The 20,302-nt window shown below is 48.5% G+C and overlaps 4 protein-coding genes across 4 annotated transcripts; 1 reads left to right on the top strand and 3 right to left on the bottom strand.

The window, feature by feature from the left end:
• Nucleotides 1–2,425, bottom strand: UA08_06685 (hypothetical protein; the record flags this gene model as incomplete). The annotated part of the gene is made up of 5 exons (XM_020268990.1): nucleotides 1–306; nucleotides 382–1,391; nucleotides 1,442–2,083; nucleotides 2,136–2,254; nucleotides 2,361–2,425. 5 exons carry the CDS (start codon nucleotides 2,423–2,425, stop codon nucleotides 1–3), a joined length of 2,142 nt encoding a protein of 713 aa, XP_020118173.1.
• A 770-nt stretch (nucleotides 2,426–3,195) lies between these two features.
• UA08_06686 (Elongation factor 2) lies at nucleotides 3,196–6,145 on the bottom strand (the record flags this gene model as incomplete). Its single annotated transcript, XM_020268991.1, has 6 exons — nucleotides 3,196–3,213; nucleotides 3,279–5,054; nucleotides 5,111–5,766; nucleotides 5,835–5,916; nucleotides 5,976–5,991; nucleotides 6,138–6,145. The coding sequence occupies 6 exons, from the start codon at nucleotides 6,143–6,145 to the stop codon at nucleotides 3,196–3,198; spliced, it is 2,556 nt and encodes an 851-aa protein (XP_020118172.1).
• A 1,060-nt stretch (nucleotides 6,146–7,205) lies between these two features.
• Nucleotides 7,206–16,983, bottom strand: UA08_06687 (hypothetical protein; the record flags this gene model as incomplete). The annotated part of the gene is made up of 3 exons (XM_020268992.1): nucleotides 7,206–16,776; nucleotides 16,837–16,872; nucleotides 16,928–16,983. The coding sequence occupies 3 exons, from the start codon at nucleotides 16,981–16,983 to the stop codon at nucleotides 7,206–7,208; spliced, it is 9,663 nt and encodes a 3,220-aa protein (XP_020118121.1).
• Nucleotides 16,984–17,514: 531 nt separating this feature from the next.
• UA08_06688 (hypothetical protein) lies at nucleotides 17,515–19,718 on the top strand (the record flags this gene model as incomplete). Its single annotated transcript, XM_020268993.1, has 6 exons — nucleotides 17,515–17,624; nucleotides 17,771–17,824; nucleotides 17,883–17,970; nucleotides 18,024–19,055; nucleotides 19,113–19,465; nucleotides 19,520–19,718. The coding sequence occupies 6 exons, from the start codon at nucleotides 17,515–17,517 to the stop codon at nucleotides 19,716–19,718; spliced, it is 1,836 nt and encodes a 611-aa protein (XP_020118122.1).
• Between the last annotated feature and the right edge of the window lie 584 nt (nucleotides 19,719–20,302).

The following is a 20,302-nucleotide window of genomic DNA, read 5'->3' on the forward strand; positions in this document are numbered from 1 at the left end:
TTATAGTCCAATTCCCCAACTGTCTTCGTCATCTGCGACATCATAATCTACCTCGCCCATAGCATGCTCTTGACCATTGGCACTGCCGGCGTTCTCCATTGTGGTATCCTCGCTCTGTCCCTCGGTAGGCATAACAGCACTAGTGATTGGAGTATTGGCCACCCATGAAAGTTCAACTTTTCCTACAGACGGAATCTCAGCCGGTCCGAACATGAGCTTCTCAGCGAGGTAACGCTCCTTGAATGCGACAATCAAGGAATCAGGTCGATCGGGATTGGGTTCAATGGATTCGTATTCACCAACACCCTGCAGTGCAGTATGATTAGCATGGAAATAGGGCTCGTGGGCAACAAAGAGGAAATGATGATAGTGAGAACTTACAATGAGATATTGCCGCAAAGCCTCGTCCTTTTCGGAATTGAAATCCACGCCAGAGATGGCAACGCGTTTTGGCCGATTGTCTAAACGCAGAACTCCGCCGCGTCCGCTACCGCGAGGCGCGCCACGGCCACGATAAGTGCCCCTGAATGAGCCTCGGAAAGAGGGATCAAAGCCGCGGCCTCGTCCACGGTATCCGCCAAGTCCGCGACCGCGCCCTCTGAAAGACTGGCTGCTGTTATCTGGGTCGATCCCCAAACTCTTGGCCTCAGCCTCTAACGCTGCAAGCTGGGCACGTAAAGACTTAGTCTGTTCGCTAGTCCCATCGTCCCCAGCCATTGCAGAACCATTCGTATCAAGGCCAGCTTCTTGCGCTGAGCTATCGCCCAGTCGTTTTAGCAGCTTGGCTTTCTCTTCCTGCTGCTTCCTCATGAGCTCCTCGCGCTGCTTGTCCAGTGCAAGGCGTGCTTCTTCTGCTTCTTTGCGCTTCTGCATCCTCTCCTCGTGCAACTTTTGTGCCTCGGCTTGTTGTTTCTCGAATTCCTCCTTGTCAAACATAGGCGTGTCCTGCTCTGCTGCTGCAGGGTGACCACTGGCATCGGGTTTATGTTGGATCTTGTGCCAGTATACCTTGACAAAGCGATTGTCAAATATAGCCTTAGGGCTAGACCATGCCCGGTGGGCGGAATCGTGGTTTTCGAATTTGATAACGGCAAGATTCTTCTTGAACCCTTGCATGTTGATTTCAGCAATATTGCCGAATTCCGAAAAGTACTCGCGAATCACCTGGTCTTGATATTTGTCTTCTGGAATATTCTCAACGACAATTGTCGTGTTCGTCTTGTCGTCACTAGGTCCGACATGCGAGAACTCAGAGCGCCCGCCGCGGCCTCTTGACGAAGGTCCGCCACGGTCACCACGGCCGCGGCCGCGACCACGTCCTCGATCTGATCCCCTCATCGCCTCTTTACCTCCCTGTACATCGTAAATGCTGGAATTCGTGGGGTCGTACTCTAACCCTCGTTAGCAGCCATGACTTCAAGGGTAAAGGAAGTAAACTTACCATCACTTCCAGAAGGAACAACAACGGGACCTTGGCCGTGCTTATACGGGCACGCAGCTCCCATATAACAAATACCATTACTTTCATAAAATGGGCAAGGCTCGTTCGACTTTGCTTGGTCGTCACCTTGCTGGCCAGGCACTGGCATTGGAGGGATACCTGGCATTGGAGGGAATCCCATACTCTGAAGGGCCATCATTGCAGCCATCGGATCATTCTGATCAAATCCAGGAAAAGCCTGTGGCATCGCTGGGAATCCCGGCATATTTTGCGGAAACTGATTAGGAGCCATGTCCCTGCCTCTACCATTCATCCGATCGCCACGACCACCGCCACGGCGAGTACGAGGAGTCTTAAATGACCTGCCGCCTCGTTGCGCATCGCCCTGAGGATTATCTTGCTGAAACCCTTCGTTGAAAGTACGCTTGCGTGAGTTTTGAGAATTTCCCCAGGCATTTTGAGGAGAGGTCTGTTGCACGAAACTTGGGGCTTGTGGATTCAAAGTTCCAGGCTGTTGAAATGGAGTCGCAGAGTGAACGATCGGAGGTGGTTGAGTTTGAGCTTGCTGGGGAACGGAGGGAGCAGAGGGTTGCGTTTTTGGTGCATATTTCGCGAAGATCTCGTCAACAAATCGAACAGTGTCTTGACAAGTCAGTCCAGAATGCCTCAGAATGAGGAAAAGGGAACAACCAACTCTCTTTCAAAAAGTCCTCTAAATTCTCGATAGACGCTTGGCGTATCTCGTCATCTGGGGCATCGGATTGAATTAGAGCAAGCACGTAATCGGCCAACACGTCGGAATCAGCATCAGAGCTATATTATGAAGAAATTTGGAAGTAAGCCTTCAAGGTTTATATTGATTTTCCATGGTATGCACTTGGCATACGCGTAGGAGAGAGGGGCCGGAGCTCAAACATACATATCCTCCAATCTCTTGACCACCCAGGCCTTCACCTGCGCAGCCTTTTCTTCCGTGAATTGCATGACGCACTTTCCTCTCAAGACGCAATTTCTCACCCTAAGAACCTGTGTGTGCGTCCAGGAAGTGATCTGTAAGAGCAAATGGCGCCGAACTCAGACAAGCCGAGTGAATGCGGCGAGGCGGAAAATAACGATGAACCACGACGACAGTTGTCCACAGAGACAATCATGCGCTGTTGGTTTTTGGGGAGAAGTCGATTCCAACAGTGTAAGTACCAGGTGAAAATGGCAGCGTAAGATCCAGCGCCCGATTCTTAGCAAGTCTAAAGAAAAGCCTCTGGAGGTGACGCGATTCGCGAAAATCACAAGTACGGTCACGTGACTCTATGCGATTCAGTTTAGCTTATTTCTGGAATAGCCCGAGTAAGATTACTGTACCCGAGCTCTCAACAGTGACAGAAATTGCAGGGCAGAGATACAAGAACAATCGTGTTTATGAGTGCAATATTTATATTGTTTCCTTCTTCCTATCTCATTTTTTGGTAAAAACAACAAAACAGCAAAATTTGACACTCATGTAACAAACAAAGGCAAGAGCAAAACTACTACCCTCCGGCCTGTATTCTACTGTATATCCATCCCATCCCAAATGACCGAGCTGCATCATACAGGAGACGAGGGCTTCATCGTCAAGGTTAACTTTGGTATCATATCATGTCTCGCCTATATCCCATTTCAGGCATCTGGATTCGTCATACTCATAACATTTGGCGCCCAGCAGTTGTCAAGGCGAGATTAGTCCGTGCGACTTTTTAAGACCTGTGTAGATATTTTTACAGCTTGTCGTAGTACTAGAAAGAATATTAGCATCACCCAAATATGCAGACTGGGACTTGATATCGAGATTATAACTTACGTTCTCATATCCAGGAACTTGCTCCTTGAGACCCTTGCGCTTACGTGCCTCAACGATGATTTGACCAGGCTTAGTGGTGGGGTCAAGAGGAGATCCACCAGGAAGGATAGCCCAGTGATCAAAGACGGATTGAGGGAAGGCCTGTCCACCGGTAGCGGCACGGAGATCTGCGTTGAAACCGAAGGACTCGTTGACAGGCATGTAAGCCTTGACAGTGAAGAGAGGGGTACCGACACGTTGCTCCTCAGTGTAGACGTGACCACGACGACGAGTAAGCACACCGTAGATACCACCCATAGCCTGCTCGGGAACTTGGATCTCGACGTTGAAGATGGGTTCCAACAGACCGGGCTCGGCAAGCAGGGTAGAGGCGTAGAGCACACGACGAGCAGTGGGGATAATCTGACCACCACCACGGTGAATAGCATCAGCGTGCAGGGTCACATCCATGACGTTGAAGCGAACAGAGCGCATAGGCTCCTCAGCAATAGGACCTTCACGGGTAGCCCACTGGAAACCAGAGACGAAAGAGTCCTTGATTTCGTTCAGGTACTGGACGGCCTTGGTCTGGTCAACAAGCAAGTTGGCACCAGTGGTGTCAGGACCGAAAGCCCAGATCTTACGGGCATCGGTGACATCCCAACCAAAGTCATCAGCAAGGATACGAGCACGAGCCTTGAAGTCGTCACGAGGGTTGATCTTGCCGGCCTCAATGGCCTGAGAAACCTCCTCGGTAAGAGGCTCAGCCTCGACGTACAGACGGTTGTGCTTGTTAGGAGACTTGGACAAGGCAGTCATGCTGGACTTGGCACCAACGGTCTCACGGTATTGAACGACGGGGTCGGAGATTCTGAGGGGAACACCAGCATGGTCCTCCTCAAGATCCTTCAAGCAAATTTCCAAGTGAAGCTCACCAGCACCGGCAACAACGTGCTCACCGGATTCGGAAATAGAGACCTGAACGCAAGGATCAGACTTGGACAGACGCTTAAGACCTTCGACCAGCTTGGGCAAGTCGTTGGCGTTCTTGACCTCAACGGAGCGTCGCACGACAGGAGAGACAGAGAACTTCATGACCTTAAGGTTGTGGGCGGTCTCAGAGGTGGTGAGGGTACCAGACTTGAGCAAGAACTGGTCGACACCAACGAGACCGACGATGTTACCAGCGGGAACATCCTCAATAGGCTCGACAAAGCGGCCCATCATGAGAATAGTACGCTGGATGGCCTTGATGGTCAAGTCCTCCTTCTTACCAGGGGTGTAGTTAGGACCCTGGATGCGGACCTTAAGACCAGACTTGACGGTACCGGAGAAGACACGACCGAAAGCGAAGAAACGACCCTTATCGGAGGTCGGCACCATCTTGGAAACGTAAAGCATGAGAGGTCCCTGGGCATTGCAGTCACGGATAGAAATGCAAGCCTCGTCATCAGTAGGACCCTCGTACAAGGTCTCAGCACGGTACTTCTGGGCAGTGACAGGAGAAGGAAGGTGAAGAATCATCATCTCCATAAGAGCGTCAGCAGCAGGCAAGAACTTGCGCATGACAATCTTCAAAAGGGCCTTGCCCTCGAGGTCCTTCTCATCAGAAGCAAGCTTGATGTCGAGCTTCTCAAGAAGTGTGCCGATCTCCTCCTTCTTGTTGTGGGTAACGGCAGCGAAGATCTTGAAGATGGGGTCCAAGATGAACTGGTTGAAGGCACGCTCAAGAGGCTTGCCCTCGTAAGTGTCCGACTTGGTCCACTTCTTGGTCTTGGGGTTGAAGAAGTTGTCACCCTATTTATTGGCGTGTTAGCAACAATCATGGTAACGAATAAAACAAAAATATTTACCCAGAGACGCTCCATCATCTTCTTGCGGTCAACACCGAACTTCTTGGCGTACTTGACGGCAAACTGACGAACGGTGAAAGCCCATCCGTGAAGACCGGAACCGAAAGCAACGGTACCCTTGTCAGGGTAAACCTGGACGTCACCGAGGGCCTTGTCGAAGTAGGTAGCGATGGTGACGTTGACGGACTCGATGGTACGAGAGAAAGATTGGTAGAGATCTTCCTTGGAAACCTGAAGTTCGAGAAGAGCACGGTCGACCTTGTTAATGATGACAACAGGCTTGATACGCTCACCAAGAGCCTGACGGAGGACAGTCTCAGTCTGGACGCAAACACCTTCGACAGTGTCGACGACGACCAAAGCACCGTCGGTGACACGGAGAGCAGCAGTGACCTCAGAAGAGAAGTCAACGTGACCGGGCGAGTCAATCAAGTTGATCAAGAACTCGTTACCCTGCACCTGCTGAGGGATATCCTTGAGGTCATCCTCGTCTGGCAAGTGGGCGTACAGAGAGATAGCAGTGGACTTGATGGTGATACCACGGTCCTGCTCATCTTTACGTGTATCGGTAAAACGGGCCTCACCAGCCTTGGCAGCTGAAATGATACCAGCACGGTGAACGAGGGAGTCGGTCAAGGTAGACTTTCCGTGATCGACTAAACAAAGCAAGGGCGTTAATTAGCCATGATAATGGTTGGGAAAGAGATTAAGAGGCGTGACATACCGTGGGCAATGACGGACATGTTACGGATGTTGGCCGGACGGTCCATGAGGGCCCGGATCTGGTGGTTCATGTTGTCAGTACTCTGTATGTGCAGAGAAAATTCTAGCCGGTCTAGTCAGGGTTGTTCGAGATAACACGAACCTCTTCGATGGTGAAGCTGGGAGATGTTGTTAGTATGTGGCCGCATTATAGATACTCGCTTTCGAACAAAGAGCATTCCGCAACGCAAGACAGAAGCAAAGAGTAGACAAGAAATCCCGGTGAAAAGGTGACAGGGAGCAAAACAAAGATATAGTTACTTACTGAACCATTTTGGCAACTTTTTTTCCGCAACAGCCTTCGAGGCGGGGTTGTGTGCGATCAACGACAGTAGAAGAGGAAGGATATCAGGATCGAGAACTGGCTCGACCTGACTGTGAGTGTTCTGAGGAATAGGGAGAACCTGTCTGCGCTACTCCTACGATGCTAAGAGAGCTAGAGGTTTGGAGAGGGAAGGAGGAGAGGAAGGGAAGTGGGAAGAAAAAATAGAAAAGAGAAGCCGGGAGGGGAGGTGGCCGGCGGGCTCAAGTGGGGGGTTGCGGCAGCCTCAGGCCAGCCAGGATTTTTCCCGCGAGACTGCCACGCTGTGCTTTTGTTTGGCTTCTCTCTTGCCCGCCGTGATTGCTAATTCTACGTCTGATTCATTTTCTACTGCAGATGACTCCTTTACAATTTTCTTTGCGGTTTGCCAGACGGCCTGAGCCGAGTTAATGCTATCGCATGGTTGCTGGGATGGTCCATTCCCATACAATAATGACAATAATAGTCAATAGATTTGTGCGGCAGGCTAGTTAGTTAGCTCATACCTAATAATTACTAATAAAACCAGCGCAAACCTCCCAAAACCCGCTGGGAAAAAAATTTTTGCCCCTCGTTTACATCCGCCCCTCCAGCCGGTCGGGCCAATCAGGAGCCTGCTTGCGGTCGTCATTGTCTATGACTTCAACCTTCGAAACTTGGAGCTTGAACGCCGGAGGTGTAGCCTTCTGGGTCAACAGGTCTGCTTGCTGGTATCACACCCATCTCGCGCTTCCATGGTTTCGAAGGACTCTCGTCACGCAGTACGTGTTACTCATCGATGTCATGCAGTGGCCCGGCCAATCAGCATCTGCCGGCGTTAGGAGTTAAGAGCCGTGATGCCTCGTCATTGTTCAACAAGTCATACACCTAAGCCACATACACGCATAGTTGTGTATTTGATTTGTACATATACTAATGATAATACATCACAACGCCGCGAAAATTCAAAGCAAACTCAGAGGAACTTCTATATACAATGAGTAGTTGATTAAAGATCCCTTGAGCAGAGAACAGAGGGGGAAACGCTCGTGCTCATCCGAGAATGCGGCCATAGGCGTCTGATACTTCCTTAGCAATCTCTAGCAGAGTCACAATAATAATTTGATGCGTGATATGTGGTAGCCGATCGCGATTCAGTCCTATCCACTCGAGAGGCGGAGTTGCTTCTCCCATGTCTCGTAGCTGCGGAGTCTCAATCAACGGAGGCTCGAGGGCACGGTACATATACTTGGATTGGGGCACGTCCACGACCGCAGTAATCTTCTCGTCCTTGTTCTGCTGCTCACCATCCAGATGTTTTGGCTCGTCCTCGCCATTGGTTTCTCCATCGAGCCCCCCTGGTTTAAAACGCCCAGTGATCCGGAGAGCCGACGGCGGCAACGGTTTCCCAAGTCGATCAGCCAGTGCTCGAGAGTGCACCGACCACATGTCCCGGATGAAGCTGATTCGGGAGTAGTTCCATCCAACGTCGACTTTTCCTTCGAAGGCACTCTTGAAAATATACTCAATCTCATTGGATGCCAGCGTCTGCCAGGTTTGCATGCTAGCAACTACTCGAGGAACTTTTAGAATGGTGCCTCCCCGAGAACTTGTCGCTCGTGCTGCAACCTCCGCTACAGACAGTTCTTTCATCTCCACCGCAGTTGGTCGATTAACGCTTGACAGCGCTACTCGAAGCTGTCCAAAAGTGAGTCCCAGCGAGCTATGGATCTTCTCGTCCTCGACATACACTCCAAAACGCGCCTGAGCATCCAGGGCTTCCATTTTGAAGATCTGGTTATCAAAGAATGTACTTGGAAATGCACCGATATTGATGGCTCCTAAAGTGACCACGACATCCGTATGCAGCCTTATTGGAGATTTTTCTTCCTCGTCTTCCCGCGTCGTCTGAGGGATCGCTGGGCTGGTCACAGATGATGATCCGTTCATGGAGGATTTCCGCCGAAAAAATTGTTCTATTTCCTTGAGTGAGGCCTCATAGGCTGCATACTTATCTTGTGCCAGACGTTGCCATGCCTGGTAAAGAGACAAGGATTGTGACGCCGTCAATGTTGTACAGAAAACCTGGACTTTCTCTCCCTCCAAAATGCTGACCAACCGATCTTGAGAGGCGCTACGAACATTGTACATCAAGAAATCAAATGCTACAATGTCCGCCACAAGGAATGGTTGGTATTCAAATGAAACGTTGGCTTGTAACTGGCCAAACCCGATGGACGCCTGAATAAGTGGTGTCTGGTCCCTTTCCGAAGACTCGCCCGGCCAACGTATAGAAGTGCGAACCCGCACCTTTTCTAACGTTACGGATCCACTCATTCTCCCTTTACTCTCGATGACCATTATCTCGAAGCCGCCGCATAAGTTTTGCTCCCAGTCCGATGTCTTTTTAGACGAGACCCAGAAGTTCTTGATTATGAAGTCGGCTTTGCCAAGTGTTTGTCCAAGATCCAATTGAATATCTAGCTCGTCAACATACACTGCGGCATTCCATGGGAAAGCATCAGCTGACGCCACTTGTTGATAACGTTGTACCATTAAAGTCTGTGAGTCAGAAGGGATTGGACCAGGGGTCGGTTGAGCGCTTGGGAAAGCATCATCGTCATCAGAAGGAATCCATATTTCACCGAACAGGAGAAAGTCCTGGACTTGTTTGGCATTGATGATTGTTTTCATCGGGCTAAGTTTAAGGATCGCTGAAATGCCACTGGATGCACTCACATGCCTGCTGTTCATTAGTGACATCACTATCGACTGAACCTCAAAGCTGGCCGTCGACTCGTTCGAGTAGACGTGCTTTACTGACGCCTGGAGATTGTTGCACGCAATCAATATAGCAAAGAAACGGCGATGTTCTGGAGACTGCACTGTGTTGACGGTCACAAAAATGTCTTCGAATTGTGCACTGGCTGCCACTCTCGCAATGGGCTGACAACTCAGGCTGAATTCCTGCTTGCATATCCGTACGCCGATATTTAGCTTGCACCTACCAAGAATGCTTTCGGGATTAGTTGCATCCATCGAGCTATCTTCCAGCATCCTCGGCGTTTGCAGTAAAGTGGATGACGATAATGTTGTACTCTCTTGATCACCAACCACCTCCTTGACAGAGGAGGAAATCTGTTTGATGAGAGGAACCACCGTAGGAAAGAGCGTGTTACTTGAAGGGCTTACTCTTAGCTCTGCATTCAATGTCGGATCGTGTATTCCATTGTCTCCGTATTGCACTTTGAGGGCTACACCCGGACTTGTGAGGGATGCCGTCGTTGTAGAATCTCCCTGGACATACTGTCCATATCTACCTTCCGAAAGTCGCTTTCCCGTCGCCGTGGCTATAAGACGGGTTTGTTGGTCATCAAGTTGCCGACCCAGCAGAGTAAGAACAGCCCCTGCAAAATCAACGTCCACAAGTAAAGATGATAAATGTCTATTGCCGAGCAAGGCATTCCCACCGGCGGGCTGTGACTGAGATGTAGACCATATTGCACTTGCCTCGCGTAATCTTTCTGCGGCCGAAGCAATAGACTTTTGTAGTAGGTTTGCCGGAAGAATAAATCCCGTAGTTAACCGTATGTCGAGTGGCTTTCCTGCTGCTTGGAAAGCAAGTCTTAAATCATCTTTGGCAAAGAGATACGCCACATTGAATATAACTTCCGGCATCAAGGCCGAATTCAAAGACCGCCTTCCTCTATCTTTGGTTTCTGATGTGATTTGAAGCTGTGTATCTTGGATACGAAGTTTGGCGGAATTGTCTCCAGAAGTTGAGAGCGTCACACGGCGAATTGAAAAAACCAAATCTTCAGGCGCAAAACCAACCTTGGGGTAATCTTTCGCATCCATGATCCAACTAATTTGGATGTTTGATAACTCGATCGAATAAACGGATTTCAAGAATGACGGCGATTGGTATTCATTCGCATCACTCACATTGAGTTCGGGTAATGGACTAGATGGTCCACGATTGCGAGGGCGTGCAAGACGTCCTAAATGTCTAAACCGTCTCATGTCCTCGGATAGATCTAGGGTTCTGATTCGATTTTGTAAATGTGCTGCGATGTCAATCACCAAAGACGCCGTTTCGGCACATAACTGCACATGAAAGCCTTTATTACTCAGATCATAGACTCGGACTAGTTCATCACACTCGTTAGGTCGTGACGTTGCGCGAAGGCCAATATCCAGTCCAAGATTGCCATATTGCCGAACTCGTGAATTTTCATGTTTTATCAATTCCAGGCCAATATGAGACACGTTCATATGGAAGTTCGGAGAATCGGGTTTAGTACTTTTTTCAGACGCATCAAGATGTATTTGGGTGGCGCCAAGCGTGAAGTTCATATCAGCGGAATAGTCCTTGTTCCTCAGTCCTGGAGCGCGGGCGTGGATGAACCAGCCAGCCATTGTGAGACGGACATTGTACAATAGCTCACGTCGCAAGGAGCCGGCTGGAGACCGTGGCCTTATCTCTGCATTGGTTAGTATTTCATGCAAATGTAGTTGAAGTTCATTGACACTATCGGTGCAATCCGAAATGTAATGAGATATTTCCGGTCGTCTAACAACACTGAACAAGCTGCGTAATGAACTAGCTTCCAGTTGAACTAACTCGACGGTGACGTCCGCTTTCAGAGACAACGAACTGGACGACATTTTGCCTGAAATTCTACCATTGATGGGAGGGATGTCGATCTCAGACACGGACTGGAGCAGGTCCTTATCTATCGCCTGGAAGATATGATGGTTTCTTTTAATGTCAAAATCGACCTCAACCTCGTTGTTGATATCCGACAAAACAGACATGCGAGCTACTTTCCCGTCGATTGAGTATATCAGAGACGGAAGCAAGCGGAAATTGAGCTGGTAGTCATTCAAGAACAGAGCAATATGGAGCTGGTGAACACTGGCAACATATTTATTTTCTTCCGCAGACTTGAATGTAGGTGTAGGTGCGCTTTTTGAGGTTTCAAATCGTTTAATAAAGGCTCGAATATATCGTGCTTCATCCTCTACTAATCGATCGGCAGCATGTATAAATCCTAATGGATCTTCCTTCAGGTCATAAATCAAATTCCGACATGAACAAGCGAGCTTCCAGTCATCTGTGACCTTGTCCTTGCCGGAAAGAGACAGGTGCGAGCCATAAAAATGCGTTTGCCAAAACTCCCATGTCATCAGGGGCTTCGCATGGCTTGAAATTTTTGTTGAGCAATCTTCGGCATTGAGAAGGACCGTTACCTGCCCCTGCTGTTTGTCGTTACCTGGACTAAGGACGAAAGAGCCATTAAGACCAGATCCACGCAGGAATAGTTCCAAATTGATACCTTCCAGACAGATCGATCCCTCGTCAGTGCCGACAAAAACTTGAATATCCATAGCTTCCGGTGGTTTATGACTGACAGTCCGGGGGGTATTACTTTCGGTCGATATCAGTTGAATACCCGACATTGCTTCGGTTATTCCCTCTACAAGGTGAAGGATCTCCCATCGTATGCGCAACGCAGAATTTGAACAATATGATCGGATGCACAGTGAGTTTCTGTATGGTGCCATACCAACTCCAGTCTCAGGACCTTCTTTTGCACTTTGGGAGGAAGTAATCGCAATAGAAATATTATCCACGATGAAATCACATTGTTTTGGGCCAGGCTCTATGACAACGTTTATGGTCCTCACATTGCATGAGAAAGTGGTCGACGCTCCAGGAAATTGCATGGTAGAATCAGTGGCATCGCCCCAGATCGTCTTCATTGCATAACTCTTTTCTACGTGGGCAAGATCCCATGGTCGCCATTCATTGAAGTTTCGAAAAACTCTGTCTCTAGCATTGTTCGGAGAGCTGTATCCAGGATCGAAGCAGCTCAGATTCAACGCATTCCGCTTGTCTAAGGGTAGATTCCTGTACATTTCTCGTAAACGGGATATGATTTTCCACGAGTCGTGCAGCCGAAGATGAGATTGCAATCCGCGTAAGACATATGCTGGGCGAGTTACGAACAAAGGATCCGGCAAATCAAGAGTGGACTCAGTAATATACCAAACTAAGTAGCGCAGCCTATCACTCGTAGAAGGTGAAGATTGAAAATGAGACGCAAGTGAATCTGCTAGCGTTGTTGAACGTTTAATCAGACAAGCTAGCGGTGCTGCTGATTTTGTTGTTGTCAGCAATTCCAAAGTGCGCATTTGAAGATGCGACCTGGTCTTTGGAAACGTGGCCGACCAAAACATAATTTCTTCTAGAGAAAATCGGAGCTCTGCTCTATCTTGAAGGCCAGATGTCTGACCACCGAGCGCAGTGATTGAGAGTGTTTCAGCACTCGAATGAAAAGTGACGCTCGACCGTCTATCACTGGTCAAGTCCTGTTCCTTATTGTCCGACTTCGTTTGCATTGTGATGTGAAGGCGTGTACATGACATCCGATACTGGTCTGGAAAATTCAACTGTGACATATCTTCGGGCCAATCTGCTTTATTGATGACGGCGAAAACAGCTGACGGTACTCTGATGGCAAAACTTGTTGCAGATTTAGGTTGCTTTGCCTTGGCTTTCTGGTCTTTAACGATGTCCGAAATAACCCCTACTTGTAACGAATCAATCAAGTCATTCGGGTCACTCGACTGCAAGCTATTAATCAATGAAGAGAGTGCTTGAAAGAATTCAGGCGTACAAAACCCTCGAACTCCTGGCTGAACCTCACAGAAGATATCTGAATGAAGGGTTTCTTTGTCATCAGAAGCTCCTATGAAATTGCTGTCCTCTGTGATACCTCCCTTCCATTCCCCCAAGTTCGGTAGAAGAGGAAGATCACTTGAGTCGGGTTTTAATTTATAGTAGTGGAAGTGTGGCATAGCCCACGAGCTGGATGGCCCGAACATCGAGCGTGGAGTATCATTTGATGGGATAATAGTGGGATCACAGTCAGGCGAATCCCCCTTATTCTGTGGAATAAAAACAGGGTTCCGGTATTGGACGTCCGAAGATTGGTTTGTTGGTTCTGAAATGGTCCTTTCGGTGCCATTTCTTCTGGCGTATCTCAAGCTTGAGCCGGTAAAGGACAAAAATGAACTCTTATGGCTTAGGGCTCTGTGGTCGCTTAATGCTAAGCTGGATGCTTTGGGTGCAGGCAGAACTTTGGCCACCGGTTTGGGCATCGAGGGAAGCACCATAGTGGGTGGAGGGACTTTGTAGGCTTCCCAATCAGCGAAGCTATCCGTATCGTTTGAGTTTAGGAATAGCCATGGGGTACGAGACGTTCTTTGATCGCTTGTTTTAATATGATCTTGTTGAAGATGTCGTTCCTCAGAGAGGTTGGGTTTCCGTAACAACATCGATACCTTGATATTAGTTTGAAGTAGGGCATATGTTACCGGGCTTAAACCTTCGTGTTGTCTTACAGCAGATTTGCTGTCTAATGCAGATATCGTGATATCCGGAACTCTTACGGATAACCGTTTAGAGAAGCGATATCGAGACCAGTCATTGAATTTGAAAAGAATGGCCCCAGCAGAGAATATAACCGCGGTATGACCCACCAAAACGGACAGATGGACAGAAGCCATTCTTGCACGTAAGAATGTGGCATCATGTATAACAAGCGAATGCAATGGTGGGAACGCGTTCTCCTCATCGTCAAGTGTGAAATCCAAATTTCGGAACGCAGCAGCAGCTGAACTCAGAAATTTTGTGCTGCATTCGCCCACAATTTTGCCTACTTCGAAATCCCAGTTGCAGACGTACGTCGGTTCGGCAGGCGGTAAACCAAACAGACGATGACCATAGACTGATATACCGTCAATAAATAGCTGAGTATTTGAAACATCGGCTTCGCCATCTTTTTCAATTGTCTCTAAGGACACTTCTGTGGGTGTCAAATCTATTTGCAAGTCCATGTAATAGCTCGTAAATCGCAGGTCAAGGTCAAGGGATGAAGCAGTCAGTCGAAGGCATCTTGAATGATCGTAGATATTGGTCGGAAACAGCGCGCACGGATTATCAATGATTAAGTTGACAATTACGTCCAGCTCGTTACTTTTCTTTGTTGAATGGGGTGGGCCTTGGACACTTGGCTTTTCAGTCGAATTGGCAGCTTCCTGGAATTCTTCTAGGGTACGAAAATGCATTTCGTCCCCGAAATAATTTTCTCTGATTTTCATAAAGTATCGAATCAAAAAGCCATAAAGATAGCACTTGGGGGCATCTGCTGAGATGTCTAAGGTAAGTGTGTCTAGTGGAGTAGATATTCCAGCATTGAGGGTGTAAAGCCCATCTATTATCAGCTTCGAAAGGCGACCAAGTGAGTTGTTCCCAAGAAATGTGTGTAGCGTGTGCCATACTGGAGTAATAAGATCGATAAGACACTCTTGCGCATCGACGTTAAAAGAGATCAAACTCTGTTCTGACCGGAATGAGTCCGAAGGTATGCTGACATTGGAGATCAAATTCGGTGCCTTAATCACAATGAAAGTGTTGTCATCAAGGTCTGAAGGATTGCTAATAATATTAGACTCATTAACGTTCAAATACAGGCGCATGTCGATGAAAGAGAGCTGTATGTTATACACAAAAGGCACAAATGTATAATATTCAGACGCTGGGTTTGATGTCCAATCATTGACAAGGTCTGTTAATAGAAAGATATGGTCTCGTAATAAGAAAAGTTGGAAGTCATGGCTGACTAAATTAAAAGACCAAGTGTGAAGGGCATTCCACACAAGAGGGTTGGAAAGATCGCAATTAATTATTTGCCGCGGACTCTGCCAAAGTGTCGCATGATTCACGCTGGTAGACAATCTGCAGTCTCGTAGGTCAAGGCGAAGCTGGTTAGAAAACCCGTGGTCTGAAGCCACCATATCCATGTCGTAGGTAATGGTTGAGTCTTGAGCAATACGAAATGTAAGCCAGCCAAATGGACGAATCTCCGGGCTGACTTTGGCCTTTTCGCCGTCTTTTCCTCTCCATTGCTTTTTCTGCTTCTGCTTCTTGAGCTTTGACGCGTCACGTATCGCATCAGCGCGGCCTTTCCATTGCCAGTCCTTTGACTCCTCTCGAGTGGGAACCCTCAATGTCGTATCATCCGTTATTTCCAATCGAAAATTGAACTTTGTGCTCCGTCTGATGCTCCCAGGCTTCAGCACTGCATCCACCTCAGAATTTCGGAAGTTGCTAGGGAAAAATATATTCTGTATTCCAACACGTTCGCGATCCGCCCATGGTCCATAGTTGATAGTGCCGCTTCTGATTTTTAATTCCATGCCCCATTCCGGTGGCGCTCCACCATTTATGTCTCCAGGTGCTGTCCGTTCTGACGAATACATTTCGTGCCTCACCGGGGGTACTTTTCCAGCTATGTCCCAATAGTACGTCAAACTAATAGCAGGACAATCCAGAATGGTTGAATATCTCGCATATTCAACGGCATTCCACCCTTCATAGTCATCCATGGTCTCATCTAAGTAACGACTAAGGCCAAGCCATTGGCTATTGATAGGAAATGTGGTGCGATTATTAGACGAGGCGTTTGTCCCTTTCTCATGGAACGACTCCACTGATCTCTGGAAATAGGGAACCAAAGACCGAAGTGAATGCCATAGCTCATGTGTTTTCCGTCGATAGTGCACGCGATAGCTCCTTCTTGGCTTATTTGTCGATTCATCATGCTGAAAGGGTTTGATATTCCGAGCTGCTGGCAATTGTGCTTGCTTGAAATCAGGATTCGGTCGCAACTGAACGACTGGGTGGGAAAATTCAAACTTGAGTAATTGACGGTAAATGTCAAGAGGGCCAGCATCAGTTGCATCTATCAAGCCACTCCCCTTGTCGAAGGTAACTGTCAGAAGAGAATGGGTGTGCTCGTTCCCTGCCACGATTGCTCCCTTGGTGCAGTCCACTTGGATTGGAAGGAATTTCAGGATTTTCGAAACGGACTCCAAAGCCTCTTCATTTGAAATAAAACCGTCCTGAATTGATGATAGTCCTGTGTCTGTACGATACCCCTGAGGGCGTCGTATACTTCCCGATGACGACTTTCTCGACGTTGGACGCGCTGAGAGATCATTTTCAGATACTTCTCGACTAGTTGTTGTTCCTGTGGTGCTTGGATAGATTTCTTCCTGTGCATCCAGAGGTTCATCTGTCGAAGGAGCAAAACCAGAAAGAATGTCATCGTAAGCCGGCGTTCGGTTGTACACAAACCACTCCAATCCAGACAATGTGATTGCGATACGGCAAGGGAGGTGAGCCTCAGCGCTCAAACCACCACTTTCATCTTCACGATTTGTCTGACTATTTGTGCCTACAAACGCTGAATCTCCATCGCTGTTCACGATGGATTCGGTCTCTTGGGGTCCAGTCTTTCGATTTCGGGTCAAATCCAGTGTTCTGACGACTCGCAACCAGTACTTCCATGTAATATGACCTCTCTGAATTAAAACGGTCTCATTTGCCCCATGGTACCGTATTCCCTTGAAGAAGATTCTCCCACCGAGTAACGAGATTTGAAGGGCTTGTATATCAATGTAAGCTCGATAGTAATGCCATGTATAGGCTCGGATACCGTACGAAGCTAATGTGGAAAAAAGACGGTTGAAATAGAAAAGGAAAAACAATGTCCTGTAGTATTCTCCCTGTCAGTTGTGGTCAAAAGTCACAGCAGGGAGCAAGCAATCTTACAGGATGCCGCAAACAATGAGCTCCAACAGAAAGAACCTATACCAAGTCAACAGCTCGTCAGACGCTGGAAGTGATATCTTTTAAGGCCTACCAATTGAACTGGGGACCCGAGGTGAGAGGCTGCAAGGAAATGGGAGACGAAGCCATATCAGCCAGAATAGATCTCTAGCAGAGCTATCAATCTGTTTTGGATGCGGAGTGTACGCATAATGCTATTATCTGCAGTTCGCACTGTTGCCGGGCCAGCTGGTATTCGCAAAGTCCCGTTGATCAATGGGTGCTCTAAAAGCACTACTTTGCCATGGCAGGTGGTTTTGAAAAGAAAAGACAAGAAAGAGCAGAGAGTGTGCCGGATGGGTTGAGCGAAGTCGATAAGATTAGGAGTTGCCGGCCAGGATCACGCGTCATGGAAGTACAGTAGCTCCCGCTCGCAACTGGCGGGAATGCACCTGCCTAGCCCGACTCCCATCGGCCCGTTTTGATCGCAGCGCATCCCATCCGCCTCGCAGACACCGAGATACGTTTCAGTCAATCTCATAAACGTGTTCAGTTCAAGCAAACATGAAAGACGAGTGAGCTCCCGCAGATCTGATCGGCGCGGCATGCGATCCCCCTTCTACATCGAACCGCGCTTCTCCTGAACTCTTCGCTCCCACCACGATATAATATACATCTGAGATGGAATGGACTGTTGCCTCCTCTCCTGCTGGCACAGGCTCGAGACTCACCCGCGTGCTTATTATCATTGCTGGGGTAGCTTCTCTGGTGGCAACATTGCTATCTATTGTGTATGTTATCACGGCCCGCGTTGCGTTCTGAGTGCTGACCAAGTCCTGTTTCAATTCAACTAGTTCGATATGGCTACAAACGTTCGTGAATAGCAAACCAAACACGACAATATTAGCCTCACTCCGTTGACATGAAATCCTTCTAGGAAAAATTACCGAAAGCCTTTGCTGCAGCGCTACGTTGTGCGGATACTCCTGATGTGAGTGCTAGATCGATGGAGTTGCTGATGGATTACATATCGACTGACTGGAGAAAAGGATTCCCATTTACGCCGCCTCCTCCTGGACCAGTATCATATCTCTTAAAGCCGCGATGTTTCTGGATCCTGTTCGTGATATATACGAGGTTTGAAGGGTCATTTCTGCAGAATTTTTTATTATCTAGCTGACCATCTCAAGGCCTTTACGATTTATACGTTCTTTCAATTACTTATCAACTTTGTTGGCGGAGAGCGGTCATTGATTATCATGACACATGGTCGGCCACCCGTTCAACACATGTGGCCCATGAATACGTTCCTTGCCAAAGTAGATATTTCGGACCCCCACACATTCCTCGCGATCAAACGAGGCATCTTGCAATATGCATGGCTGAAGCCCATTCTTGCTCTGGCGTCTATTATCATGAAGGCAACCGACACATACCAAGAGGGATACATCGGAGCATCGTCTGGTTATATGTGGACGGGCATCATCTATAATGTCAGCGTCAGCGTCAGTCTGTACTCTTTGGCGTTATTCTGGATCTGCATGCACAATGACCTCAAGCCATTCCGTCCCATGCCAAAGTTCCTTTGCGTCAAACTTATCATCTTTGCATCATACTGGCAGGGCTTTTTCTTGTCAATTCTCCAGTGGTTGGGTGCCATCCCCAATGGCGTAGCCGGTTACACGCCAGATAACCTCGCTGCGGCTATTCAAGATACCCTGATCTGCATAGAAATGCCTGCTTTTGCAATCGCTCATTGGTATGCTTTTTCATGGCATGACTATGCGGATAATCGGGTCTCATCGGCTCGCCTACCGGTCAAGCATGCTTTGAGGGACTCGTTCGGTGTACGAGATCTGATTGAAGACACCAAGCAGACCTTCCAAGGAAACGATTATGAATATCGGCTATTTGACTCGGGAGATAACATCATTGCCCATGAAGAGTCGAGCTCGCGTGTTAAAAGAGTAATGGAAGGAATGAGGTACGAGCGAGGAGGAAAAGGTAAATATTGGATACCGAAGCCTGGGGAAGCTAATAGTCGCACGCCACTGTTGGCTGGTAATGTCGCGGAAGGTCAACGCAGTCCTCTGCACGGGTCTAAACGAGCTAGCATTATTGAGCAGTATCGTGCGTATGCGGAGCTCGAAGAAACGACGCTAGATGAGGATGATGAGCGTCTATTCGCCAACGCTCGCGCGTTGGAGTTTGGTGACTGGAATGTGAGTTTGGAAGCACTTAGTGAGATAAAATAATGAACTGACATCTGCGATTTCAAGTATCCCGTCATTACAGCCAATATAATTCCTCGAGATCAAGCGCTACCCAGGACTATCAGCTACCAAAATCCGACTTCTGACCATGGAAACGTGGTGAGAAAAGCACGTAAGCACAGGAACAGCCATGTGTCTAATACAAATCACGCAAGCCAAGTAAAAGGTCCCAGAAGTCGTCGTACTCCGCGACAAGATGAATTTCGACGTCAGTCCAGCACCTCCGCAGCCTCTGTGTCTCGTCGCAGTCAACTGGTTGACTTGGTGGTCGAAGACAGAGAAGCTGAGCAGCAATATCAACGTCGTGCGCAGCGGGAAACGGGATCTGCATGGCCTGAACGAGACGCGCTTCATTTACAGTACGTTTTCAGTCCTCCATCTCCAACGAATCTTGCTCTAACGTAGTCTCGCAGGAGACCTGCCGGTACCCCAGTAGCGGTGGTACAGCCGCACGGTACGGATGGCATGGTTTCGCCTTCTCTGCCCGCAGAATTCACTGTGGGCGAGGATGATAGAGACAACGATGACGATGATGCCAACACTGGAGGTTCACGGCCCCTGAATGCCAATTATAGCGATTTCGGGGAAGAACACAATGTCTGGGGCAGCTAGTCGGAAACTCACAGATTGTACAGTATAAGACGGTCAATAAATTACCTCAGGGTCGGTCAGCTCTCGTAGCGTGCGACGTAGATAGAACACGGAGAGTCGCGTTTCAGCCTTCCGGCATAGAAAATTAGGAGCAACGGGCGCGACCGTTCTGAAACCTAGCATCGTCGATTACTTTGCAGCGAGAGCTCGGCAAAAATAGAACCACCAGTACACGATAATGTTGTGCCGCTCTGACTGGACTGCGACCCAAAAAAGGATCCCGCTGGGCCTGCCTATCACGGCTCTATCCCGCCATCATACTAAAATAGCGATGCGTGATGTGCGCTGCCCTGCCGGCGAATCAACTGCCCCCAAGCATCATCGACGGCCTGGGTCAGCAGCGTGGCGGGCATCCAGTGGCCACATAGCGCTTGCAGCTACAGATTGTCACCTGCAGCCCACTCAGGCTACTACGTATATATAACTATCGAGTGGTCGCTCGCGGTCCCCCTCGAGTCAGGCGGGGATGGTTCTCTTCGTGTGCGCTGCGTGGTGGGTGACCTGGTGAACTGAAGCTGGCTCTTTCTCCCCGTCATTCAACTCCT

Source organism: Talaromyces atroroseus (genome assembly GCF_001907595.1).
Source record: "Talaromyces atroroseus strain IBT 11181 chromosome Unknown scaffold_9, whole genome shotgun sequence".
NCBI classification, from domain to species: domain Eukaryota; kingdom Fungi; phylum Ascomycota; class Eurotiomycetes; order Eurotiales; family Trichocomaceae; genus Talaromyces; species Talaromyces atroroseus.